The 27,438-nt window shown below is 51.3% G+C and overlaps 1 protein-coding gene across 4 annotated transcripts in view; it reads right to left on the bottom strand.

Moving 5' to 3' along the window:
* The window catches only part of Trappc9 (trafficking protein particle complex subunit 9), a 405,567-nt gene that overhangs the window by 62,433 nt on the left and 315,696 nt on the right, over positions 1 to 27,438 (bottom strand). For all 4 annotated transcript variants that reach the window (XM_051202715.1, XM_051202717.1, XM_051202714.1 and 1 more), the window contains 2 exons: positions 25,825 to 25,978; positions 17,544 to 17,634 (listed from right to left, as the gene is read on the bottom strand). In XM_051202715.1, coding sequence (XP_051058672.1) covers positions 17,544 to 17,634; positions 25,825 to 25,978 — 245 coding nt within the window. The remainder of the gene's footprint in view (positions 1 to 17,543; positions 17,635 to 25,824; positions 25,979 to 27,438) is intronic.

Genomic DNA, 27,438 nt, shown 5'->3' with positions numbered 1-27,438 from the left:
GACTGAGGGTAAGGGACTGCAAGGAAAGGAGGGGGCTAGGGAGTTAGAGATGAGACAAAGGCAAAGCGGCGGCAGAGGCCAGGCCACCCAGTAGTAGCTGGGGTAGAAGCTTGGACTCCACGAGGATAGGGAAGAAGTGCTCAGAAAGGCGAAAAGCTCCGTCTCGGAAGTCTGCAACTACAGAGAGGTGGTTCCAGCAGGCTGGCTTGGGCTCAGACTCCCTACACACATCAGGATCACCATCAATCCTAACTTGAACTGAGCTCTGAGTTCTGCATCAAGGAAGGAGGCTATCATACCAACGGCCCAGGCCCAGGCCCAGGCTCCGGCTAGCGCACGGCAGTCTGCAGAACTCACCGAACAGGACCTAGTGGGATGGGTTGAATGAGTTATTTGGGGACTAAACAAATGAAGATAAGCATCTGCAAGCTATTTAGCTAAGCACCTGTTTTGACAGCCTCTGAAAGAAAATGTAAGCACTTTGCTAAGTTCCCATTAGTATGTTTTAGTCATGTCAGAAGCTTCTCAATGCTCGCAAATGTGACACTGGACTACAACAAAGAATGGTCTCACACAGGTGAGCACCCAACTGCACCCCAAGTGGAACCATCTTGATTCCCTTCGGCCTTTGCTGCTGCTGCTGCTGCCACAGCCACATGCTGTGCTCTGCCAGCGGTGAGCCAGGGTAAGCAGCAGCCTGGCACAGGAGTTCGGTGATCTGGGTGGTCTGTCCAGTCAATGTCACTTCAGATCAATAGTTCTCCTTATCACCCAAAGACATTAGCAAGCTCTGGAAGCTGTCTGCGCAGTCGATCAGAGCATGGTTTCCTTTGGCCACTTGTTCAGTGATGCTTATCACAAGGCAGCCGTGTGGCGGGATCTGGATGTGTGGCTTCCAGCTCCATGGGGCCCCCAAGTGCAGGAAGAATGGGGAGAAAGGGCGGAATTGGCAGGACACAGGACTTCCAGAACAAAGTTTTGGACCGAGAAAACGGAACACTGACCTACCATATGCAAAGTAGGGGAACGAGTTAAAGTTCCTGAAATGGTAATACCACATGCACCCAAAATAAGGGCCATGAGCTGACAATGAGCCATTCACACCCACACTCTGGGTAAGGGATGGAGGCATTTTGTTAAAAACACACTTGGACTCCTGGAAGCAGCATATCAAGCCCTCTATCCTAACAAGATGGGGGAAATGAGCCAACCCTGCCTCAAAGGGAAGACGGTGCATCTACCTCCCAAGAGTACATCAGACCTCCTCCAGGGGAAGCTGTGTGCCCTGTACCAGTGAGCAGGGTTCTGGGATTCCAGGGACCTGGACTGGGTCTGGTGATTGTTTCCTGATCACTTTTTACCCAGGCCACATGTTAGGGTGCTACTGTCTCTTTTGGATGATCCTCACTCTGAATAGCTGTCTTGGAAGAGGTTGGTGTAGCGAGGAAGTACAGAGGAGCAGGAGATAAGTAATATAGTAGGTGATGGTTTACGGCCCAACAGCTGAGCTTACAGGACAGGGCCCAAGACAACCTGCAGTTATATGTCTGGCTGGTAATGTTGCAGGCCCATAGTGCTCATCCATGGAGACTGCTACGTTGTTCACTGCTCTGCAAGCTTCCAAGCACCCTACAAAGAAGTCATCATTTCCTGCTCCCCCCCAAGCCCTGAAGTGCATGCTGCTTCTTCAATGACTACAGAAGGCCAATGAAGCATATGCATGCAAGAGAGACCTTTCTACACACACACACACACACACACACACACACACAGCAAAGGGGCTGATGGTGACCACAAACAACCCAGGAGGAGACCATCCATCATTCTGTAATGTGAACCAGGGTAGGCTCTCAGGAACATGCATAGATCGGTGGAAGTGTATAAACACACATGCCAAAAACAAAACAAAAAATCTGTGTGAACAGAGCTCAAGTTGGATCATTTTCTATATACAGCATACAAATGTACAGATACTGCTCTCCGTTTAAATATGCATATACATGTTTATTTCCCAGACCCGGAAATAGAAACCTGCATACTTAGATGAATTTACGGTGCCTAAAAGAAATTCCAGGGCTGTTTACTGCATACTCCAGTCTGAGAGCACAGTGTTTCCTCTCTGTTTCGCCTTGGCAGCTTACCCTGGTGGCTTGCTGGCTCCTCTGATGCTGGGTGATGTCACTTCACAAGCCAAAGCTGCACTGCGGGTTTACTGTCTAGACGGGCTGGAGGGCAAGCACAGAGGCAGACTTGTTTGGTACACAGTGTCCTACAGATGTCACAGGTTGAGTGAAACTGTCCCGAAGGCTTCTGCTTAGCCAGCTCACAGTATGCAACACGGGCAACAACGAGAGGCCTCTCTGTTTCAGGGGATCACAGCAGCTGGGCCCTGCAGCCTAAGTCACATGACTGACTGTGTTAGCCGTCCTCTTGGACCCTGGACCATGCATCTCATCTCTGGAGGGTGCTGCCGCCATGTCCTGAGCTGTGCCCTGAAGCACTACGCTGCCTCCTCTGCTTCAGGGTTGCATTGTGTTCCCTGTCCTGGCAACGGGAGTTCCCGAGATGTCAGGGGATGCGGACGGTGACTATTCGCCACAGATGGGTGATATTCACAGCTGGCTGGTGGGTCAAGCGCGTGCTCTGGGTTACATCCCAGCATGTACCCGTTCAAATAGTACCACCAGCGTGACACCTAGAGGGTGGACATTTCTGGAGCTATGCTACATGCTACGTGGCCTCTGTTTTCACGGTCCCCGAGGCAGGACCAGCAGGTTCCTTCCGGAGCGTGAAACAGGCCAGAGGGTGAGGTAACTTTTCCGGGTCACCCCGTTGAGATGTATCTCAACCATCTGCTGTTCCAGCTTGTTTCACTCTGGCTTGGCACCAATGACCACTCTCCTGGAGGTTCTGGGACCTTGTCCAGAAGATGGCTTGTATGCTCTCACTTTCATGGTCCTCCCAGAACCTTTCTGTTCTTTCCTGGTAGTCAAGCCAGATCCCCGGGGCCCTTCCCTGTCCTCTTCAGAGACCAAACCATCAGCCGCATGCTCCGGCACCTGCTTTCCTACCAGCTACTCATTACAAACGAGGATGGAGGGCTGAGAATATGCATGTGAGTAAAGCAGATACTAGAACTCCGGAGGCCTGTGCAGGAAGTGGGGTTCATGGGGCTGCATGTAGCTGAGGACAGCTGCAATAGTGGCCTAACAGAATCATAAGTTTAAGATGTTATGGGTTTTTTAATTGTGATAATTTTTTTTCTAACTCCATCTCATGGCTCATGAGTATGAGCTTTGGAAATGACAAGGCTGTACTGCCATGTCCAATGACAGGACATGACTGGTATTGAGTACCCTTCGTACTGGGGATCACTACCAATAATGCTGCTGATGGTTAACTGTGGTGCTGGGATTGAACCCAGGTCCTCATTCATGCTAGGAAAGCACTCTGTCCTCTTGCGTGTGTGATATTAGTCAATGCTCAGCTCTACAGAAGCTAGCTTGGCAACTCAGGCAGCTAAGCCAGCCACCACTTCAGTTCCACACTCCTGACCCAGTGTTAGGACTCTTCCTGCTTAGTCCCAAACCCAGTACCCCTCAGGGAGACAGAAGCTCCCAAGGACCATTCTGTCACTAGCCCAGGGATTTGCAGTTCCAGATCGCTTCTGTCCTAGAAGAAAGTGAGTCACCTATAACAACATTCTAGGCACAAGTCACTGTCACCAAGAGAAAGAGTAACACTCTAAAGTACATGCCTAAGCACCTGAAAAGTCTGCACTGTATATAATTTTAGGAAGAATTTTTGCTATATCAGTGAATCGCCCAATCAAATCATTCATCCCTTCTCGAGGGCAATCGGCATCTATGCCTTCACGAGTCACCCACACATCTATGCTTTCTACTCTGCTTGACAGACTCTTCACCCATCCAGTTTACCTGTGTATCCGTCCATCAAGTCATCCAGCTATGGGCTCTACCTTCCCACCTATCTTTCTCATGAAGGGTTCATCACAAAACTGAGTTTGAAAGACATCACGTTGGGAGACAATATACAGCACTGTACACACAGGCCTCCATGAGGACCTTCTAGAAGTGGTCATGGAGGAAATGCCCATTCTTGGCTCTGGCCAGCTGATGATGTTCTGGACACTTGGCTGGTGCCTGTCCGGAACCTGGTTTCTTGGATGGTATGGGAACTTGTGTAGGAAGCATTGTGCCACAGCTGGGGAATCCCACACAGCATCTGAACTTGGCCTGACTCAAACCTAAGCATATATGGTCCCCTGATTCACCCTCTTTTCCCATGATCTTTCTACTTTCTGCAGGAACTCGGGAGCTCAGGTTGCCCACAAATGTTGCTGATTCCTCCCCCACCCCCTCGTCTTCGCTCCAGACACTGAGTCCTAGGAGGCAGGACTCTGGTCCAGCCGTGTACAGCTATTGATCTACCAGACTAGGCACAGGATGGTACAGGTACACGGATGCAGCTTGGGAAGGTTGGGTAGTACCAGGCAACCAAAAGGGGGTACTTGGGGAGGAAATGGGTCAGGAAGAAAAAGGGCTTCCTGTGGACTTTGTTGGAAATATTTACAGTTGGTGATCTTTGGCACATGAGTGGTGGCTCACATTAGAGCTGGCATCCAAAAGAGACATTAGGCGGCAGGCAGCACAGTTGCCTGGAGGGAGCCGGTAGGACTGTATACAGGCATGGAGTGGTGGCTTCTGGTAAAGGATCAGGCTGTGCTTTCCGCAGACATTCTTAGAGGGTCTGCAGCAAGGATGGTGCCTTGCAAGGTTTCCAGGGAGACGAAGGCAGGCTGCCCCTGACGTTGGACCCCTGACCCCAACGTGCCAAGGTACTGGTGCTTCCCATCTTCCACGGTAGTATGGCAAACTGCTTACAGAATGCCAAGTAGGCAGTGAATTGCCCATCAGCACATGCTGTCTTCTTTGGCCCTGGCCCTGCACTTAAGAACCTGCTGTTCCGGTGAAGTGGTGAAGTTCCCACATGCATTAGACAAAGCACAGAGCTCAGATGATGCCTCTCACCTAGAGCTGAAGAGGCACTGATGGTGCTTAGGGGGATGACCTCCAATATTGCAGACAGTCAACTGGAATGCATACATTTACCCCCCCCCCCACCAAGGAGCATGACCCATCGACAAAGGTCTCTCTGTCCTTCTGGGATGGGGAGGATCAATCTCAGTTCCATGAAGTTCACCAGTTATCTGAGTTTGGCTAGGGATCCCATTGACAGGCATGGGTTTGTGATAAATGTCATGCAAACATAAGCTCATCGCCCTTTGTGCTGCAGAGTGATGTGTGGCTGGGATCCAAGGAGAGAAAGCTGCAAGCTGTGTTTCTCCTGAGCAGAGCAAATTATTTCCCTTTTCTGAGCTGTTGTGTGAGCTGCCAACCGGACCACACGTGGCATTTCTTGGTTCAGAATTGGTCTCTGCAAATGATTCTGCGTCTGAGCTTCCTTAGGAGTGGGCACCTCCAAGGGTGTGCTAAGGCTAGGTGTTCAATCGTTCCCATCTGCTGGCACAGGTGTCATGTAAGTTCTAGAAGGTTCTTGCCCCAAGGCCATCCCTGCTCCAGGTTTTCCTTACTTGGCACTCACTAGGAGGTGCCTGTGACAGGGGCAGAAATCTATAAATCAACTGGCCTGGGCACTCGGAAAACCAGTGTCTCACCTGTAGCAAGGGCCTTATGAGATGGCAAGTAGGGGATGGGCCACACCTTGTTGTCACTCGAAATCACATTCTAAACCCCTTACTCTCTTAGAAGGAGCAGGAAAATGCACCCATGCTCTTGTGGGACTTGTGATCCTTCTCTCCATCCTGACAGGGCAAGACTCAGTAGCTCCCACATCCATCTGCTTTGTAGAGAGGAGAAACCAAGAGAAAGGGGGTGGACCGGCTCCTGCCGGGTCAGCAGCACAGGGCACAGAGCAGTTTAGGAAGAAAACTCATCATTCTCCGACAGGTTTCTAGGCCTTGGGAAGGTTGTTTGGGGGTTCCTAGGCACTGAAACCTAGGCCAACACTCCGGAGTGTTTTCCTCTTCCCATGTGACTTTGGAACATCAAGAACTGAGTCAGAATCTGCAGGGACGGCTTCACTCCAGGCTTCAGCTCACAGACACCCTAACAACATCTTTGGTGGGGTGCACTAGGAGCTGCTCCCTGGGCCAAGTCTGATTGGGCACACTCTGCTGTGGCCTACAGTGACAACCCAGGTGATACTGGAGTCCTCAGCACAGGGCCGATGCAAAAGGGAGCATTTCAAGCTACCCACAAGGGACCTGGATCCCTCTCTCCCTGCTGTGTGCTTCTGGAGTGTGTGTGTGTGTGTGTGTGTGTGTGTGTGTGCACACGCGCGTGCGCCTGAGTGTGGAGGGGGTGGGGGTGTGCAAGACCACTGAGCCTCAGTAGGAGGCCAAAGAGTGCAGCACTCATAGTGGCTACTCTATAAGAAGTGTTCAGCATTATGCTCTTCCAGGGCACGGCACCATTGTAATAAACACACACGCACGCACTCTCTCTCTCCTCTCCTCTCCTGGTCACCCCCTAGCTGGGTCTAAACCTACAATAGTGATAGGATAGCCAAAGACCTCAGCAAAGGGGGTGCCAAGTGGACACAGGCGCTAGCGTTGGACTTCTTAGAATGCGCCTGGGATGCACGCCGGCTTGCAGATGCCCTGAGAAATCACTTCTGCCCAGCTGTCTGCCTTCTCAGCTTGAAGCGAGGTCTGGTGGGGTGCCAGCCTTTGGTACTTTCTGTGGCGTGATCAATGGTCTTCATTTACAACTGTCGCATGGGCTCCTGAGGCAGACATATCTATCATGAACTAATTTTTGTTCCTGTCTAGGAAAAGGGAGAGAACCTCCATCACAAGTACCCACAGGAGACAACCAGGCTCACCCTGGAGCAAAAAGCCAGGCCAGGATCTGAGAGCAGGCCCAGAGAACCTTAAACTGATGGGAATGAAATGGAAAGCGGCAAGACACGGGTCTCTCTCAGTATTGGGTGAGCACGTGGGCTCACCAGACCTGCTGTTGGAGACTGATGGCTCCCACGCATCCCTGGGGTGGCACAGTGCCCTTTGTTGAACTCTGGGGCCACGCACGTCCTGTGTCTGAATCTCCTAGTCTGTACCTTGCAAGTGACATAGCCATCAGCTGCTCATTGTGGATCATTTTATACTTCAAGATGGCAAAATTCAGGGGTGCTTAAGGTACTGAGACCCACATGTGTGTGCAGGCACAGGCCTGGGATTCAGCTCCTGACCTAAATAATAACCCTTCAGGGGCAGGGGCCCAAAACCCTGAACCACCAACACCAGCCAAGAGAAACCCTGACATCAGCAAGCAAGTGCCTCTTCTCTGGGCACCCGGCTACGTCTGAACGGCTCAGAGCCAGCCTAAGACTGGCTCTTCCCGGAAGTGAAGAATGAACCCTTACTCTCTTGCCCTCCTCTCAGAGGACTTCTGCGTTTTCCCAGAAGAGAGCCTCAGAGGACTAGGATCAGACGGGATGAGACGGCCTTTGGGTTTGACCTCTAGCATAGCTGAAGCACCAGAAAAGCCATGGGGCACGAGGCAACAGGAGGTGAAGAACTAACCCTGTCAGGTCACACTCTTCCCAGGCTTTCCGTCCCAACTCACGTATAAGACGAAAAGGGACCAAGTCACATCCAGGCTATTGCAGGCCCCAGTGCCAGGATCACTCTACCTAGTCACTAGACCCAAAATGCTCTTGGAAGTACGTTGTAGTCACGCTCCTGCGTACCTCGTCTCCCTGGGTTCTCCTGGGACACAGGTCAACAGCAAAGGGCCCCGTTTTCCACAGGCATACTTGTCACCCCACCTGCCATGGAGAAGTGCCGGCCTCTGCACACCTAAGAAGTACAGATGGGTTTTTTGTTTCTTTGTTTGATTGTTTTGTTGTGTTTGTTGAGGTTGAAGGCAATGAGGGCCTCTGTGATCCAGAGTGCTACCGTCCTGGGAAGCTCAGTCACCCACTCAGATCAGACTGTCCCTTAGAACACCTCTCCGTCCCTCATTGTAGCCTTAGCTCTCCTCACTGCCTTGACCTGGGAACCCTCCCTCTCTTCCCGAGGATGGGGTGCCATCTGCTTTGGTCAACCCAGCATCTACTTCACCTGTGGATTCTGCCTCAGGCCCAGGAAAAAGGCCTGTCTTCCAGGGCCATCGGCAGTCAGCCACGCTCACATACTTCAAGTACGTGCAGGCTGGTCTGCTGCCCTGTAGGTGCTGGCCTGCCACACACACACAGAAGGGGAATTTGACTTACCTAAGTTGCCTGTGTCTGAGTCTGGAGACCACCCCACCCCCCCACAGACTGTGGTACCAGAAGGACACCTTGTGCTAAAGCCTGATCCTCAGGCTCCCCTGTGAAATCCCACCCCGCCCCTTGAAGAAATAGCAATCTCAGCTTTTCGAACTAAGGGGTATGTGCCCTGCCAAGATGGCGCCAGTAAATACCTGCTTATCTGGTTTTTATTATTTTTCTTTTCTTCCCCGCCCCCAGTTGCTGTCTACATGCTACTATCTAGTGATGAAGTGCCAACCTTGGGCCATGAGAGGCAGACTTCGTCAGGAGCTGCCTGCGAAAGGTCAGTGGCTAAGCCTTTGAAGTGCCCTGTCAGACTCAAGGTCCGGCTTCAAAGCCATCCGGACGTGGCATTCCTTCAAGGACCAGATCCTCTAAGGGTTCCCCAGCTTGGAAGGGCTTCCAGGTACCTCAGCCCATGCTGTTTCCCTCCGTTTCTTATCAAGTTAAGTATCAGAACTTTAAACGCCCTCACCAAGCCTTGCTCCCTGCCCTGTAACAGTTTGGAAAGTGCCAGAAGTCGACAAAGAGCATAAGTCGCCATGAGGTCAAGGGCTGACCCTGCCTAAAGCCCCCCCAGCCTACTAGCACACTCTCCCTAGGTTTCTGCTCCAACTTCTAAGACATGAGAAGGACAGAGCAACATCCAGGCCCTTCCTCTGGAGGAACAGGCTCTGCTGCGCTTACTATGGAGTGGGGGAACCACGGAGGGCAGGGTTTCTCAGGTCCCTTTGGCTTCTCGTCCTAAACAGCGTCTGGCCTGCCCAGTCCCTGCCTCCCTCAGTGATGAGCAGAACCAGAGCCCAGAGTTCCCAGATTCTCCCCGGCAGGAAAGCGGATACGGGAATTTGGGAAACAAGAGGAGCGTTGCCCCTGTCTGTCTGCACTCAAGGGAAACCCGCACTGCACCTGACAGAGGATGCTTGCTCTGCTAGGGATTTCTCTGTACCTGCGGTAGAATCAGGGCACGGGTGTTGTGTCTTGAAGTCAGGGCTACCCCTGCTGCCTCACGTGGAGACTAAGCAGGAGTGAGCTCCTGAGTGAGGCAGAGGTGAGGCCCTGTCACCCACAGGACCCAGGAGGGATCTGCTCGTCCATCCACGTATCCCATCAGCAGCCACACTCTGAGCAGGTCCAGTTGTCAAGCGCAGGGCCCATGCACCGCCGGGGTGCCCACCGACACCAGCACGGCAGAAGCTGTCCTTTGGTGAAGTCCACACACACCTCCATCGGGCCACAGCAGAGCATCAAGGCTTAAGGATAAGCCCCAACCACCTAAAGATGCTGGGAGGTCAAGGGCACCACTTCCGGCCAAAGGTAAGAAGGAGTCTGAATTCTCAAGTCAGCCTCTGGGTCTTGTGGCAAGATGTTCGCTCACAGCTAGGGGCAGAGTCCAGGTCGGCTGCCTTCTGAGTCCGCTACAGGGTTAGGGGAGTGGCGCCAGCAGTCACAAAAGAGGGGACGCTTCTGGCCATCTTCCTGGACTCATGCTCATGTGGCTTTTCTGCTTCAGCAAGAACCTGGCCTGACCACTCACCTCAGGTCCTCAGTGAGGCACCCACCTTGACTGCAGCTCTGGCTTGATTTATTTCCTCCCTCCCCATGGAAGCCAAATCCTCTTACTTTATTGCAGGGACATAAGAGGTTGGCATCAGGCTGTCAAGGAGCCTGTCTACGGTAGCTGGAAGGTGTGGATTTGATCTCCTGGTGGGAGAGTTTGGGATCAGCCCCACAGCCGGCTGCACATGTCAGCGTGCCCACTGGTTAACAGTGATGGGAAAATGCCATCCCAGTCAAGCTACCTGAAGGCTCTGGGCAGCCTTCAGGTCAGGGGGACAATCTGGCACAGTCAGTCACCAGGGAAGACGTCAGGGACACCTTCCTTTAGTCAGGGGAATGGGGAGGCGGGAGTTGAACCCGAGGCTGTGCTCGGGCGGGGCACTTCCTCCACAGAGGCCCCACAGACGGGAGCTCAGCTCTGGAGGCAGAGCTGGCACAGCAGAGGACACACACCCGCATGCAAGGCCTGGCCCCCATGCTCACGCTGACGTCCGCCAGGGTGAGGGTGGCACTGAAGGGCTTCACGGGGACAGATGGTGGTTCACGGCTTAGGAAAGGGGGGAGGGGGAGGCAAAGCTGGCTTTGCTCCTGTGGAGCAGCTGTGTCTCTCTCCTCAGGACCCCACAGCATGTCCCTGAGCTTGGCTGTGGGGCCGCGAGGTCTGCCACAAGCCTGATGAGGAGGAAAATCCCTGATGGACAACTCAGAGTCCACTAGGTGTAGAAGCCGACAGAGCAGGGGGGAAGAAGCTCAAAGCAACCCTGCGGGGAGCGGGGGGGGGGGGGGGAGTGTGGTACAGATTGTAACTTTCAGATTCATCCTAGGTGATGGGCTGATGCAGGCTCTGAGACCCGGAAGAGCCACTAGTCTCAGAGAGATGGTTGTAGGAGAAGCTGGACACAAGCCAACCAGAAGAGATTCCCCTGACAGCAGACAGTCGAGAAGGCAGGGCCATCTTGGATCTCATGAGGGAAGGAGGTATGAGTCAGCTGTCACCTGCTAGCCAACCGACTGCCACCCTCCCTCTGTCCCTCATCACAATGTCCCACTCACAGCTCCAACTCCACAGGCTCTGTGGGGGGTTTCAGCTGAGTATAAGCCACACAGGCTTCCCATGAGGCCCCATTTAATGCCCTCATTGTCAACAGTCTCCTTGATGAGCTTCCTGTCTGGGCATTCAGCACACCAGGCTGCTGCTGGCTTTGCTGTCCTTGTATGACGTGTCCAAGAATAACAAGAGACTCCATTCTCTGGTACAGTGAGTCCAGCTGACCCGTGTCCAGACATCCTATCCAATTATTCTTATCTTTGTCCATAGCCTATATATATTTTTTCTCCTCCGGGGCCTCTACTACAAGGGTTTCAAAAGGTTGTGAAATCCGCAGAGATAAATTTTCTTGCAGAATAGAAATGCCAGAGGTTCTTTCTCTTTTATCTTATAAAAAAAGTAATGGGGGAGACTGGAGAAAGACTGGAATATCCATCGCTTGTTTTCAGGGTGTCATGTACCTTGAGACTTGCCTTCTTCTTATTTAAGGAGGAGAGTACACCTAAGTCAACAAGACAGACAGAGGCTGAAGTCCTGAGTTTGCTTCAAATGACTTTCTGGCTGGGAAACAGAAAGGCCCCAGGCTCCGTTTCCAACAGCAGAGTAGCTAACCTGCTCCTGAGACCTGTAAGTAGTAAGCCGAGTAGCCAGTGTGGCCTGCAGAATGCAAGAAACATGCCTCTTTCCTCGTCCTGGAGAGCAAATGTCGGCTACTGGTTACGGTCTTACACCTGGATAAGCAAGCCATTTACCCACACTGCCTGCTGTGGGCAAAGACACTCTGTACTGACAGAGACTCGCCTTTACCTGAGCTCTCTGCTTTGTGTAGGTGTAAGGCAATGGAGGGTGTAAAAAGGGCAGTATCCCTGAATGATAAGAGGAACACCAACGGCTCAGGGTTGAGGACAGGAGCTCTGCCGGGCTCTGAGTCCTGTGAGACTCGGGAACTAAGAAACCCACAGAGACCTGGATGGGATTCCTAACTGTGCTAATTGGCACCGACGCAGACCGGCAGTCTCGGGGCCCCTTGAGTTCTCTGTGACTAGGAAGCAGCACGAGAAACTCAATGAGGGGCAACCAGAAAAGCTATCATTACAATTAAATACGTCCCCATGGGACTGGACAGACAGCCTGAGAAGGCCTCTCTGCGCGGACCGGCAGGAACAGCCCTGTGCGTTTTGGCCTGGGAGAACACAGCCTTTCACTCTAAGAAGGGACCTACGGTCACCCATTCATTCATTCATTCATTCATTCATTCATTCATCCATTCATTCATTCATTCAGTCAGTCAGTCACGCATCTATTGTCAATGAATATGTACGGAAGGCTGGCCCCACTTACTCCACAGCACACATGCTGTCCCCACGCTCACGGGCTGTAAAAGGGAAACAGGCGGCGGTGAGAGTCAGTGGGTGGGAGCAGAATGGACAGGAGGATTAAGGGGGGGAGAGAGGACACGTGTGACCAGGTCAGGCCGGCTGTGGTCCCCTGCTCCCTACCACTCCCTGAGTGAAAACCTTTCCCGTGGGACGGCGAGGTGGCAACAAGACCCGGCATTCATGAAGCATGGATGGGGATTGCACCCCAGGCCAAAGAAGTGCCCAGATCTCCTGGGCCCCAGGTCCTACACGATGCTGGCTAAATGCAGAGCACCTTTCGGTGTGTGTGAACCACTGAGACACAGAAGCCTCCACAGCCACCGCTCGGGTGCTCTGCTCCCAGGGAGGCCTATGAGACCTGTTGGTGTTCATGGCGTCCACGTGCTGTTGGTACCCTGCTGACTCCTTTTCAGCATGGAGACTGGGAGGGATCCAGCTCTAACTCTGCCTCTTCCTGCTGCTTCCAGAACCCTCTGTGCCAGCTCCCAGGCTAGCATTCACCGGGAAGTGATCAAACGGTTAGGGGACCAACCTGGGTCCGCAGCCATCATCAGAAAGGAGATGTCTGCTAAACAGGAATGGGTCCCAAGCGCACCCGGAAACACCCACTCCTCTAGAACAATGGCCAGGGGGTTTTAACCGAGGGACTAGAGGAGCCCATCAAACCAAGAATCGGCACCCTCCACAGGATCTGAGGCAGAGCTAGCCCCCTCTGAGGCCGTATCTATTTGTTTGAAGAACAGTAAGGGTGACCTTGGGGACTTGTGCTGCCCTTCAGAAATGCATGTGAAGAACAGCTGGCATCTGAAGCTGTGCTCTGCAAATGTGAGGGTGCACCCTGTTCTCTGGAGCCCCCCCCCCCAGGGTCTGCGGCTGCCTAGACCTGCACTGAGTATACCTGCTCCTAGTTCCTGCCCTCAGGGCAGAACTCAGCACACAGGTGGGTTTGCATGGACACTGTCCGAAGACGGAGAGCTGGAAATGCCCACTTTGCAAATGCAGTGCAGCCCCGATCTGTATTCACTGCAGGCCCAGGGAGACCACACAGACCAATGGCTGACACATCTCAGAAGATGCAAAAACGCAGCGAGCTCTACAGAGACAAGAACCAGTGGAAGGAGGAGGAAGTGGGTGGCATAGGGGTGGGGCAATCCAATCAGTGTGGCAAACAGCTCAGCCCATTAGTCACCACCACTGGGTAGCTATGGAAACGCCTAATGATGGCCTACAGGACGGACAGACAGATAGCATGCTGGTTCCTACAAGGTCCTCAGTTGGGCCCAGCCCTCCTCCTATTCCCTGCAGAGGACAGGACTGGCTTAATGTACACATTCACAACTCTCTGTCTCTGTCTTTGTCTGTGTCTCTGTCTCTCTCACACACAGAGAGAGAGAGAGACAGAGAGAGGGAGAGAAGGAGGGAGGGGGGAGACCCAGAACACTCAGGGACTGAGACAGAAAGCATTCTGGAAGCACTAGCCTCATCTTGAATTCAGTACCCGTTTGTGAGTCTGGCCCAGCCTGTGGCCTTGGTTTCCCTGAGTCCTGTCTTGCTGCAGATCCTCTGCAGATGACACACTGACTCCAGGTCTGCAGCTGGCACACACACACACACACACACACACACCAGGAGGAAGGCAAATGGTTAGAGACATGTGCATTCTCTATAGCCAAGATGAGAGCGGCCAGTCCGTGGCCTCCTGCTCAGAGGCTTCTCTCCTCTGGGACGACAGTACACTCCTCCCACACAGAGGCACAAAGAACCTGGCCAACCGCCCACATCATGGGTAACTCGCCACCGGGAAGTGGCAGGGTCAGGTTGAAAACCCACGCCTCCTGGCTCCGTGGTGATACCAGGCCTGCCTGAGCCCGACACTGCAGCCACCAACACAGACAGAGGTCCACAGCTTAGCTTTGCTCTCTGCCAAAACCTCCTAAAGCACTAGCAACTTCCAGAAATCCACACTGAAGCCGCAACCCTCCCGAACAGAAAAGAGCCTAGGTGAACTGGGGGATATGACTTTTATCGTGGAAAACATTTTGAGTGATCTCCGTGCTCACCAGCAGAACAAGTATTAAATTAGCCTCTCCCCCACCCCACCCACATTTGATGAACAGCTCACCCTTTAACAATATGTGTAAGGCTTGTTCATAACGTAGGAACTGTTTATGTTTTTGTCAAGCTTGAAAAAGGATAGGAAAGTACAATGATGGCATAGTCATTTATATAAACAAAATTAAAACCGGAGAATCACAAAATTACTTGGAAATGTACAAAACCAAAACAGAGGTTGTTTGGGGATAGGAGAGGATTCATTTTTCTTTACCTAAACTTTCTTGATTTTTCTCTTGCGTTCCACTCTGGGAATGGAGAACCTTCACAAAGTTAATACCATCAAGAGGTCAAAATTTGGGGAAGAAGGGACTGTGTTAATTTGCTCCCTCCCAGCTGTTCAGAGCCAGGGGAGACAGGACAGCACCTGGCTGAGCCCCATGGAGTTCCTGACTACAAAGAGAGAATCAGGCATCCGAGGGCTTGCTACACAAAGCCCTCACTCCTTGCTAAGCAGCTGGGACGGACACACACTTAGAAACCAGTTACTACAAAACAACAACCTGTCCTTTCAAAATGATCATGGAAACCTTCACTAAGGGATTCTCGTTGCTCAGACCCGGAACAGCCTGAGTGGTCTTACCCAACCTCCAGCAACCCATGTGGGTTCAGCTCCTGGAGGTGGGGGGGGGGCTGTGACCTCAGTTCCTCCTCTGAGGAAGGAATGAGGGCTGAGATCAACCCTAGGGCCCTGGCTGAGCTACTTGGCTCCACACATGAGAGTTTCTGTACAGGTGACAGATACGGCCAGAGACAGATGGGTTAAAACTGGGGGGAAAACCCTGTCCCACCATTTATTACTGGCAGCCTGAGAGGTAAACTCGGGGCAGAATATGAGAGCTGTGAGGAAAGGCAGACAACAGTGGCTTTCTCTCTTATCCCATCACACGGCTTGGGTCCTGGTGCTCTAAGCCCACTTGGGCTTTCCAAGACTAAAAAGCAAAGACATGTCAACTCTGCCAATGGCTCGCCCCTCTAAGAACAGGATCTTTAGCTCTCCATAATACCGCCTGACCCCTCCGCTCACAAATGACCCTTCCAGGCTTCCGCTGAGATATGTTGGTTCTTGGCATTACTTCTGAATTGTTCGGGATAAATGTCAGTACCTATGTATCTGATCATGTTCTGGTGTTCATGTGGCATGCGCTCACAATGGCCAAGCCAGACCTTCTCTTCAAGAAGAACAGGACCAGCCTGTGACAGATTGAAGCACACAACAGAAAGGACTTGACTACCTCCCAAGAACCATCCTGGGGTCCTGCCGGGGATGATTGCTGCTCATAGGAGGCATCAGAGCAGACAACAGCTCCTTCCCTTGAGTGTTCCTCTAGGATGACAAGACATAGGAAATGGAAGTCTTATTTCAATTTCATTGGTTGACTTGTGGGCTGTAGCTTAAGCCTTAGTAAGACGATAGAAACAGGTCACCACGTGGACTGCTGTGGTTAGGAAACCTACCATTCAGCCTCTATTCCCAGCAGGCCTTGCACAGGAAGCATGGTGATGGTAACACCATTCAAGCCAACTGAGCTGCCCAGCAACTCGATGAAGTGTAGTGATACTGTCCTATATACTAGTGAATGGGCTTTGGGGGCACACTGCCATTCCCCAGCCTCACAATGAGATGACAGCCTATGACGAAAAAAGTGTCACATCCAATCTGCTGAACTTTTCCCTCAACTGTGGGTGCCCATAAAGATGGCCGCGCTCCATCCTGGCACAAGGACACAGAGTTCAGAGCTGTCCTCAGCAAGTCACAAGGCCTAAAGGTCAAAGGTGTGGCTCCAGAAGGATGCTTCAGCCGTCTTAGTCTAAATAACAACAGACCTGAATCTGAGGTGTGGCTACTCCTGACCTCAAGGCTAGGGAACAAGAAGTTTAGAGCTAAGGTGTGGTTACTGAACCCTTAGAATGAGTAAGGATGAAAAGTCTGTTTGTTCCATACATATGATACTGTGTTCCCGCCGTTTTTGGTTACCGTATAATACAGCGGCAAAATAAATAAATAAATAAATAAATAAATAAATAAATAAACAAACAAACTCGTGGCATTTCAGTATCGACTGATCTGCCCTCCTGGCCTTTAGTCTGTCTCTCTCTCTCTCTTTCTTTATTATCTATAGCTAGCCTTTCTCTCATCCACACTCCCCCACTCAGGTATGGACTTGGGGCCACTTGGCTGCCTCCGATTGCAGCCCCGCAAAGACCAGCTCCCGACACTCAACCATGCAAAAATCTCTCCAACCCCCCAACCACCACCACCACCACTACACACACACACACACACACACACACACACACACACATATATACACAAAAAGAAAACACCCTCAGCTTCTCCAAAAGATGTTGGCTTTTGAGCCAACCCTGAATCACTGGTTGAGAGGAAACCATGGCGATCCCAATTATCAGGCCCCTTTCTCTTTCCTTCCACTGATTTCTAAGGACACTGATTTTCTTGAGAGTCTTCCATAGCATCCCTGGGAGTTGATTGGCCCTACATAGATGCCGGGAAGAATCTAAGAGGGGGCAGGGCAATTTATTGAGTACAGAGGAGAAAGAAAAAGATAACAAATGACTGATTCCAATAGACAATCTGATCAAATCACTTCCAGATGGCAAGAACTGCACTATAACCAAAACGCAGGTGTCTGTCCCAAGCCACCTTTGAGTATTACTTAGAAAGGCACGAGCTTAGGGCTGCAAAAGGAACGTAAAGTCCTGTCAATGGGGCTGTGTTGAGTGATGGCGGCCTCTCGTGGGATGAGCACCAGGCAGAGATCTGGAGTTCACCAAACAGACTGTCCACACCCAGCGTGGGGATTTACAAAGCTCAGTCCAGGGACAACGAGGAGGAAGACGCCCTCATTCCATTCCAACAACCCACATAACTTAAGGCTACAAACATTTTCAAACAACTGCCGTTCGAGAAGAGGGTATGGTGAGACCTACCTGGTGCTGAGCTGCCTGCCTGCCTGCCTGCAGAGGCAGCATTTGGAGACGTGGACTCCTTCCTCTGTGGCTTCCTGAGGCCGTCAGTAGGGACCCCTCCTTGCCCACCCACTCAGGAGTGGCACTGTACTCACCCCACTGCAGAGGTGCCAGCTGCAGATGCTCCAGGACGAGCTGGTTCAGAAGGCCCTCCACACTCGCCTCACCGCTGCGCTTCAGAGATGGGTAAGCTTCAGTCAAGGAAAACTGGAGGAGTTAGAGAAAATTCTACACAGATTCGCCACCGGATGGGAACAGTCTTAATTAGATAGGTCACCCCTCCTCTGCTCAAGTGGTTGTCTACCCAATGGTGAAGGCATCAACCCGAGTGTGGGAAACCGGACACACAAACACAGCAGGTTCCCCCTTCCTTCACCTATACATCCACTCAGATAAGAGACTGTTCTAGAAGGAAGGGAGAGCTCCAGGGTACTCTTCTTCCTACAATGGTTCTTGCCGGGGGAAATAAGTCAAAATTTGAGGTTATTTCTCCTTAATAAAACATGCAGACTGTGGTCGATTGCTCAGGACGAGCTTGTGTTTCTCAAATCACACTGGGTTCGTGCTGATTCCGTGTTTGCCGTGTTATACATCTCGATGTAATTACATACATTATTGTGAACATGCTCTCTCGAGTGAGTTCATAATTGAGGAAGTCATAAAGCCTCTCAGCAAGCATCCGTGGATGAAGAAATCATGGCTCAGAAATGCAGGCAGCAGGCAAATACCAAGAGCTACTGGGAGGCCCCAGTGCAGCTCTCAGCAGGTCAGCCAGCCTCTTGCCCCTCCCTCGAAATCCAAGTCAGCACACACAAGCAAAAAGCAAATGGGGAAATTGAGCTCCTGACGTTTCCTGACAGTAGGAAGTAGAAGGAGAGTCTACTTCCTGTTCCTTCTAGCAAGTCCACTCTGTCTAACACACATGGCCCTTGTCCCGAGCGAGACAGGCAGGGAGGCAGCAGGTAGAGAGAGCCCACCTGGTACGGATGAAAATTACATGTGGCAAGTCTGGGAACAGTGGCCCCACGGGGCATTTAGGGGAAACTACACAGACTAGGGCTGCCTAGAAAGCATGGTTGGACCCCATGGGGAGCCTTGCCTACCCCTAAGCCTGAGCAGTTATTCTAGACTTTCTCCCCACTACGGGGAGCACATGCAAGGACCCTTCCTCCGGGGCACTGCCTTTCTTCCCTCTTCCTTCCTCTTCTGTTTGATCTCACTTCCTCCAGGAAGTACTTCCAAGCCATCTCTGTTCAGAAGGTTCTCCTGTGTTCTCTTCCGAGACACACTACATCTGGACTTCACCACCAGCTTGTGAGCCCCTGGAGGCCCGCAACAGTGTGGGGCCCCATTAACAGCTGCCCCGTTAACAACGCCCAACGGTGAATGAAATCCACCCCCAGCGGGCGCAAGAACCCCGGGTGGGCGGCACAGGGCCATGCTTCAGCCTGCGCAAAGCCCACAGCTGTCTCGAGAAGTTAGCCCAACTTGGAGTTTTTTTTTTTTTTTTTTTTTTTAATTCTGCCACTGTCTCTCATGAACTCTGGACAAAAATAAAACAAAACAGCACAACATAACACAACACCCTGAGTTGGCTTCATCATCTGCAGCATGGCGACAAGGACACTCCTAGCTTCACAGGATCCTGAGGAGCACACAGACACACCATCAGACATGCCTGTAGTCAGTAGGGTCCTGCTTCCCTCCCCTCTGGAGAGTCCCTTCCTTGCTTTGCCTCAGTGAGTGAGCCACTGCTTTGCTGTCTCTATCCCCTAAGGCATCCCCTCTCTTCCTGCACCAGCTAGCAAGTGTGCGTGCATGAGTGTGTGTGTGTGTGTGTGTGTGTGTGTGTGTGTGTGTGTGTGTGTGTGTGTTTCCCATACATAATTCTCTCTTAAAAAGAGCCCTCCATCTCAGTACCATCCAGGGCGGGTTTGCTCGAATGCTGTCACTATTAGCCCGCGCTTGGCAATGCACTTTTAATCCTCTTGCTTGGTCCTGCAACAGCCCTGGTAGTGAAAATTCACCTGTTCCTTCAACAAAGAGGGATAGATAGGGCAGTTAGGAACACTGAACTAGGACTGCAAGCCAAGTCTCGGAGGTCACAGGCAACAAGAGAGATGTGGCCTTGCAAACAGAAAAACACTAACCTCCGGCAACCCCAGTACCAGACATGTGTTCACCTGAATGAGCCAAAGCCAGGACGTAAACAAAAAGATGTACACTGTGTTCCCAGCAGGGCTGCTCACAGTGCCGGAGGGCGGGAGCGTCTCAAGTGTCCACTCTCAGATGATTAAACAAAAGAGAAAGCAGTCCATCTGCACAATCAAATGCCATTCAGCCCTCAAAGGAAGGAAGCCTGAAACACTGTGTGCATGTCCCCTGAAGACAGACAGAAGCCAGGCACGAAGGCACAAACCAGGTGCCTAGGAGTCATATCCACAGATAGAACCTCACATCCCTAGCCCTTAACCCCATCCCTGGCTGCCAGGGATTTGAGGTGCTGGGTCCAGTTCCAATTTGAGAATGTGAGAAGCTCCCAAGATGCACGTGGGTGAGGCTGCGGTTCTGAGCTGAAGGCTTCGCCTTCGCCGTGGTTAAGATGGCAAATTAAAGATAAATGAAAACATGCTGACGGAAGGAAGGGACTCTGCAATTAAGGGAAGGAGCTGGGGAGGGTGAGGCGCTGAAGCCAGGTGCAGAGACTGGGAACTTGCCCAGCGGAAGGGACATCTGAGCCAAGTCTCTGGAAGGGACTGGAGGGAGACAGGGATGGGGAGGGAGGGCCTCAGAAGCAGAGGCAGGAGCTCAAAAAGCAGCAGCTAGGAGAATTTCCCACCAGACCATGGAAACTGAAGCTCCCTTTTTTGGAGGGGGCAGGGGGAGGTGTTCAGAGATCATTTGGGGAGCTGTGCTGCTGGTCCCTGCTGGCTTCAAGGACACCAAGGTCACTGTACACACAACTCAATGGCTCTGAGGTGGCACCAGTCTTCACTACTGAGTCAGTTTTCTCTAGCCACCCAGGGTACCACGACCAATAGTCTGGCTAGGGGTGCCATCATCACTGTAGTGAACCCCTTATGCAGTCCCCAGCAGTTATCCCATGTGGGATTGCACAGCCATAGAATGAGAATGTAGAGGTCAGAAGTATCCCGACCAAATCCCTGTTGGGTATTCTGTGATTCACTCTAAACCCGGAAGAAAGGGGATAATTACGTTTTCCCGGCCTGGGTATGTGCTCCCACAGAACTTATTCCCCGGGTAGGCATCAAGTCCCGGGGGAGGAAATAAATACTCAGAGAGCCAGTACTTTGGGGCTTGGTGATTATCAATGGGGAAGGGCACTGGTGGGTGCTATAAGAGTGTTACCCATTCCTTCTAATCAGATGAATGAGGCTCTTATATTCGAAGAACCAGAAGCCAGGGAGTTCAGCCGCGCGGCACTCGGCTGCTTAGTGATGGCACAGGGACCACAGTGAGCGCCTATAAAGTTTCCCTGTGACACTGGCCATTGGTAGCCATTCTACCAATGTTTCTGAATTCGTTTGCTTTCAGTTATGAGCTACAAAGGGTACGGTTGAGCTAATAAAGCTGATTCCTGTGTGTATAGCCTCTCCCCTGCAGTCCTAAAAGCCACTAAAGGTGTCTGGCGCTTGAGCCTGAACCACAAGTAGCCAGGCTGGTCAGCCAAGGTCCCTACCCACGATGCAACAATACAGTGCAGATGGTGGGACCTCCTTTTTAATGTGCACGTCTCGGCACCTGGGGAGATAAGTAAAGTATGATGGTGACAGAAACCACTACTCCTCCTGTGGAGAAAATTCTAAGGTGCTTCCTATAGGAGGGGACCTATGGTAAGCATCTGCCATGCATATTCTCTGCTAATAGTATCAAGCTTGGACTTCAGAACATGCTGGCTGTGGACAGGGTCTGTTATTTCTGATTTGCTGTTTTTCATAGATGTATATAGTATATGTTAACCATTTGGTAAGACTCACCCTCTCTGCTATTATTTGTGTGTACATGCGTGAGTGCGTGCATGCGTGAGTGTGTATGTGTGTGTGTGTGTGTGTGTGTCCCTCCACTTTTTTTCCTTTTTAAAGAGACAGTCTAGTCTCACTCTGTAACCACAGCTGACTTTGAAGACATGGAAGTCCTCCTGCTTCAGCCTTCCCAGCTTCCTGAATGCTGGGATTACCGTGGTAATCACTAAGTATTTCCATTTCACAGATTTAAAGCAACAACTACCCCCCCCACACACACCAAATTCTCAGGCCCATGGAGGAAACAGATGTTAAAAAGTGAAAGGTTGATATTTGAACCCATGCAGGGTGCACACTGCTCCAAACACCCCTAGACACATTATGTGAATACTTCAGTCTACTCCTGGAACCCAGGAATCAAAGCCTCTGTTTGACTGTGAGAACACCTCTGCCCCACAGGCTGGGTCCCTTCAGAGCCTGTGCTTGCAAACAGCTGAGGCATCCTGCCTGACCTGCTGGAGAGTTCCAGCCTGGGGAAAGCCTGGCATGGTGCTGATGCTCTCCATGGTGCTGAAGCATGACTACTCCCTGTCACAGGCAATCCCCGTGCTTAGAGAGGTTTTCCCCACTCTGTGTTAAGAATTTGCCTGAAAAACCTTCCAAAAAAGGAGTGAATCTCATGAGTCAGGTGGTCCTCTCCAGCAACCCACAGTCATTCATATTCAGTACCTTGCAAATGGCTTCCCAAGGCTTGGGGAAAAAAAACTGGACTCCCTGTAACCCAGCACAACATACAAGTCTCTTATGCCTCGTTTCCCCCTCCCCTGTCCAGCATTCATGTCTTCACAAGTCTGTGCACATGCATGTGCTCACGTGTGCAATCCCGACAATTTGCTACTTGATCTTCTACTTCATCTTCCTATTTAGCACCCACCCGTCTTCCAGAGGGATAAAGAAATGAAGCAAGAGAAGAGTCTCTACAAACATCAACCAACTAATTAAATACTAAGTAAAAATGGATGACTAACGGTAGTGGCCAACGGGAGCCTCTGCTTGGTCGTTTCGAGGCCAGCATGGGTGACAGGTGTGAATTGCTCACAGGAGTGAGTATGCTCCAATTCAAATTCAACACAGTGTACCTAGCAGGTGCAAGATGGATTTTCTATTAGGCAATGTGGTTACAGTCACTATGTGGGGGACAGACAGAGGAGGGAGGGTTGGTTTTCTGGGGTGCAGCAGACCCAAAGGGTTGTCTCAGATCCCATATCTCTAGGAGATGGGTGGGTGCTTATGAGGAAGATGAGGTAGAAGGCGCTGCAGGCAGAGTGGAGTGGGAGCTAAGGCTGGAAGCAGCACTTTATTTGGACAGCACGCACGTGTACATGGGTACTGTCCGTCCCTTGCCCCAAACAAACATGACTCGGGAGATGGTTTCCATCTCATGCACCAGCTCTGGGGTAAAGGACTACAAGTAAAGGAACCAGCCCGGAGCTCAAGTCAACTAGCAAAATTTTCACAGATAGAAATTGTAATAATGGACAGACCTCTGTAAATGACTAGCAAGACTCGTACTTGACTTTCTAATTTGTATCCCAGCCTTTCTGAGCATTGATGCCATTTTCTCATCTCGTTAAGTACTCTGAGTACTCTGGCATCTTAGCAGAGCTCCCCATGCCAGTGACAGAACTGAACAAAAAAAAAAAAAAAACCTACAGTGGACATGCTGTCTGGGGAGAGGTCCAGAGAGGTCTGCAATTGGTTCACTACAGCAAGTCCTGTTGTTAGGAACACTCTAGAGCTTCACAGAGAAGAGATGGAGACAGTGGAATGGATGGAGGGCAGGCAGGTGCTCGCTATCAGTTTGTCCAAGAAATGCGGCCATCTCAACAGTTCCTCTGCGTAGTTGTGGTTGGCGGGAATGCCACGGCAGAAGGGGAAGCCTAGACATGACCCCTAGACGGAGCTCAGAGCACAGCACTAAGGGCGGCCTACATCCCAGATGACTAGTGTGTACAAGCCAGGTGACCTTTGAGCACGCGAAATAGCCTCGTGGGCCTCGTTTTTCTCCTTGGTGGCCAAGGGAGAAAACTACATCAGAGAGCTACTACAAAAATCAACTCGCTTGCAGGAATGGCACAGTCATATCTCTGTCTCTGTCTCTGTCTCTCTCTCTCTCTCTGTCCTAGATACATTAAGCAATGTAGATACATGAATCTGATCTATATCTGCCATCCAGTGAGTGCTAAGAGCACGCAAACTATGTGCATCTCCTATGTGCGTGTCCAACACATGCCCAGTCACGTAAACACAGTGCACACCGCTTCACGGGTACACAGAGGCTTGCCACGATGTACATGGAATGTCCCTTCATACACTCTCCAGCTGGCCAGGCCTGAAGCCTACACCATCCATGTGTCATCCCTCATTCTAAGGTACACACAGCCATCATATTAAGTGGGTGGGGGCTGGCAGCCCAACCTGTGTCCATGTCACTGCCTTCCCCCTACCCATCCAGGGTCAAACAGCGGGAGTGATTTCACTGGATATCCAGCCAGGCTTCCCTTCGGCCACCAAGCTGCTGTGCTGTACTGTGCTGTGCTAAGATGAAAGACCCCTGAACCAAGTTATCACAAACAGCTCTGATAGCTGAATTCCCTGGAGGCACCTACCAAATGATTCCCTGCATTTCACTTACGATGATCAGGGAACCAACTATGCTGATGACAGGGGTTGTTTGTCTTAGAATTCATTTAGATAAAAACTATTTCTCCAAGCATGACTGACTATTACCCCAAAAAAAAAAAAAATGCATACTGGGTCTTAAAAGAGTCTTATTTAAAGAGGGGATGAGAAGACAGACCTCCATCGAGAAGCATCCTGGTTAAGATGATTAGATAGACTGAAGAAGCGTCTGAGCTTCTCAGCAGAGCAGCCTCATTCCCACCTCAGCACCGAGAGGGGAAAGGGCTAGGTACCTCTCGCTACGGGCAGTGGCTGTCCCGGAGGGTGGGATGAAGCAGGGCACGGCCTCAGGTGGGTTGTAGTCCCAATCAAGCCGGGGCTCTGTGCCTAAAATCCTTACAGGGCTGAGGAACTCCAAGCAAACCTGGTGACCCTGCCAGCTTGCACAGCGTGTCCATCGTCTGCCAGACCAGCACAGGCACCCTTGAGTGGCATGCAGGCAGGGCACCGGCTACCCTCGGCCACCCTGCTCAGAAGAATATCCTTCAAAAAGTGAGGCCTCAGACTTGAGAAAGGCATGCTGGGAGATTCTTCAATAAACAACAGGCAGGGGGAAATGAGGGATGGCAACATGTGTGCTCCAGGCTTGTCCCCTGACTGCTTCTGTCACAGACGGTCTCTGTGGCTTGGCTCTGCACAAGGAACCCAGTTTTAGTACAGGCTGGCCCTGCTATTTTAAATCACTTCATTTGACCGTCCTGGCGCCTACAGTGGGGCATCAGCAACTAAGCCACAGCTCTGCTGTTGGCTGGTGAAAGCTCCACCATGCAGTTTCACAGTTTCCATACCTGTGTGCTGGGGGTGGGGGGGAATCACTGTATGCACCGGGGTCTTAGGTCTGACAACACTCACCACACTGTCCCTAGCAACTTAGCACAATCCCCGGCACAAACAAAGCATGATGGCTACATCTTCTGGAATGTTCTGGCCAGACGCACAGCCTGACCATACCCACAGAGTCCACTCCCGAAGGAGATGATGGGCAGAGACCCACATTAGAAGTGCTTTTTCCTGGCAGACACACTCTGCTACTGTGCTCCTTACGGGGTATTTATCATCTTTGGCCTTTTGATAAACGTCCACCCACTGCTAAGAGTCTACTGAAATGTCTGACACACTGTGTGCATACTCCACCAAACCAGACACGCAGATGCACGCAGGGCCCCTCCACCCGTTCGGCTGAACTCTCAACACATGCCTGTGTGCATTTTACGAGACTTTCCTTTTTCACAACACACTCCACAGAAAAGCCTCTCACTCCTTCTGCAAGGTTTCTCTGCATCTCACTGAGCTGTACAACTCCACTCCGGCTCCATACAACTGTATCCACACTCTCCAGTGCCACTCAGGGGATGGCTCAAGCCCTGTACTGATTGGCAGCCATTAGGACCTGTCACTATCGTGGATAGCGACACTCAAAAGAAACATGGGCTGCAAGGTCAGGACCACCACTGGCCCCAATAAGACCTTTACCCACTCAGAATCAATACTTCATTAAGTAGGGTCACCGAAGTGTGACGAGGCTGCGGAGATGCCAGCCCTACGGTCCACATCCTGCCACGGCATTTGCAACTGCCTGGAGTTGAAACTCTATACATAGGAAGCGCCTCTTTGGCCCCCAGTGGGTGGGGGGGGATGCTGAAAAGGATAGGATTCTCCAGCAGATGTCCAGCTTGCTGCTTATCTCCAGGCCTCGTTCTTCCTGCCTCTCTTCTAATAGCTGCTTCAGATTTGCCAAGTGTCCCTTCTCTCCGGGGGACTCTGGGACACTTTCAAAGTTGAACTTGTCCACTTGAATGGCCATTCTGAGAGGAGAAAGAAAACAGTGGAGAATTATTAATCAGCAGGGCCATTTCTTCCCAGAGCTGTTGGAGAGTCAGCACATGCCAGCATGAGACAGTCTGATGAACCATTATCGCTAGTAATTCCTAACAGATTCATTCCCAGAAAAAGAAATAATTACTCCCAAGGTGGCCCTGACTGCAGAGCTGGCTCAATACCCGGTTCCAAAAGACTTCTGAGAAGCCTCGCATCCATCACCCCGGGTACAGGCTTCCACGCCACAATGGGGTGTGGCAGATAGGCCCTAGAATGCTGCTTAGACAGTGCTCTGGGCCATGACTTAAACTCCTTTCTGGACATCCACAGAGCATCCTGGCATGGATGGACCCTGCGGACTTCACTCAGACCTTATTTTCCCACTGAGGCTTCCCAGCCACAGACTTGGGGGTCCTCCATTCAGCTCTGTGATCAAAGCCACCTTTCCTCCAAAAAAAAAAAACAAAAACAAAAACAAAAACAAAAACAAAAAAACAAACAAACAAAAAAACAAAACCAAAAACACTCTCATTGCTTACTGGGCCCTCTGACCTTCTATGCATTTCTAGACTGCAGAGGGTTCTCTGCCTCAATCTTAGCTCTGGAAGGTTCCAAGCCATGGCATGGTTGAGCACTTCTCAATCCTGAAGCAGGAGCTGGAAAGCCCCTCCCCAGCTCACCTCAGCCACAGCAGCCTATGCTCTGTTCTCCCCTGCAGCATCCCATTGATTTCCATCAGGGCATTTATCATGAGCTTAAAGATTTATCTCTGAGCTACTTAATCGCATACCAGTTCTACTATAATTCAGCTCTACAGGGGCAGAGATGCACTTGGCCTGGGTGGCCAGGATCCCCGGGTATAGAATAATGTCCAGGACACATCAGTGATTGAGTGAATAACCAACTAGATGGATGAAGGTGCGGATTAAAAACCTCCCCAGACACCACAAGTCAACATTCTTTCTACCCTATTGTGTCTGTACTCTGGCTAATACCCTGGCCTGTCAAATGTCCTCACTAAGGAGCAGGAGTTACCTGATGTCTAAAACTTCACCCCTTGACCTGATTGGGCATATACTGGGTACTCACTAAAGGCATTTTTGTGGACGTTAGGAGAGGGGCGGAGAGGAAGGGGGCCTCTAAGGACTCAGAATGAACCGGCTGATGAGTAAAAGTGGATGCTGATGGTATTGTTGGACTCTGAGTGGTCATACTTGTCAGCAAAACCATATCCCTTAGGGTGATTTTCCAGATTATACATCACACCCAGTGATGTAGTCTCAAGGCCTCTGCTGGCTCTAGCTAGGGTCAATAAGGATCAATAAAGCCGTGGTGCTAGGTTCAGAGCCTGGCCTGGAAGGCTGGTGGCCCAGGGGCTGAAGGCACCTCTGGAGAAACACAGTTCATGCAGATAGCAAGAACAGTTCCTTAAAATTAAATATACTTT

The sequence above is a fragment of the Phodopus roborovskii genome, unplaced genomic scaffold (genome assembly GCF_943737965.1).
Source record: "Phodopus roborovskii unplaced genomic scaffold, PHOROB, whole genome shotgun sequence".
Classification (NCBI taxonomy): Eukaryota; Metazoa; Chordata; class Mammalia; order Rodentia; family Cricetidae; genus Phodopus; species Phodopus roborovskii.
This window is presented reverse-complemented; position numbering and strand designations above follow the sequence as displayed.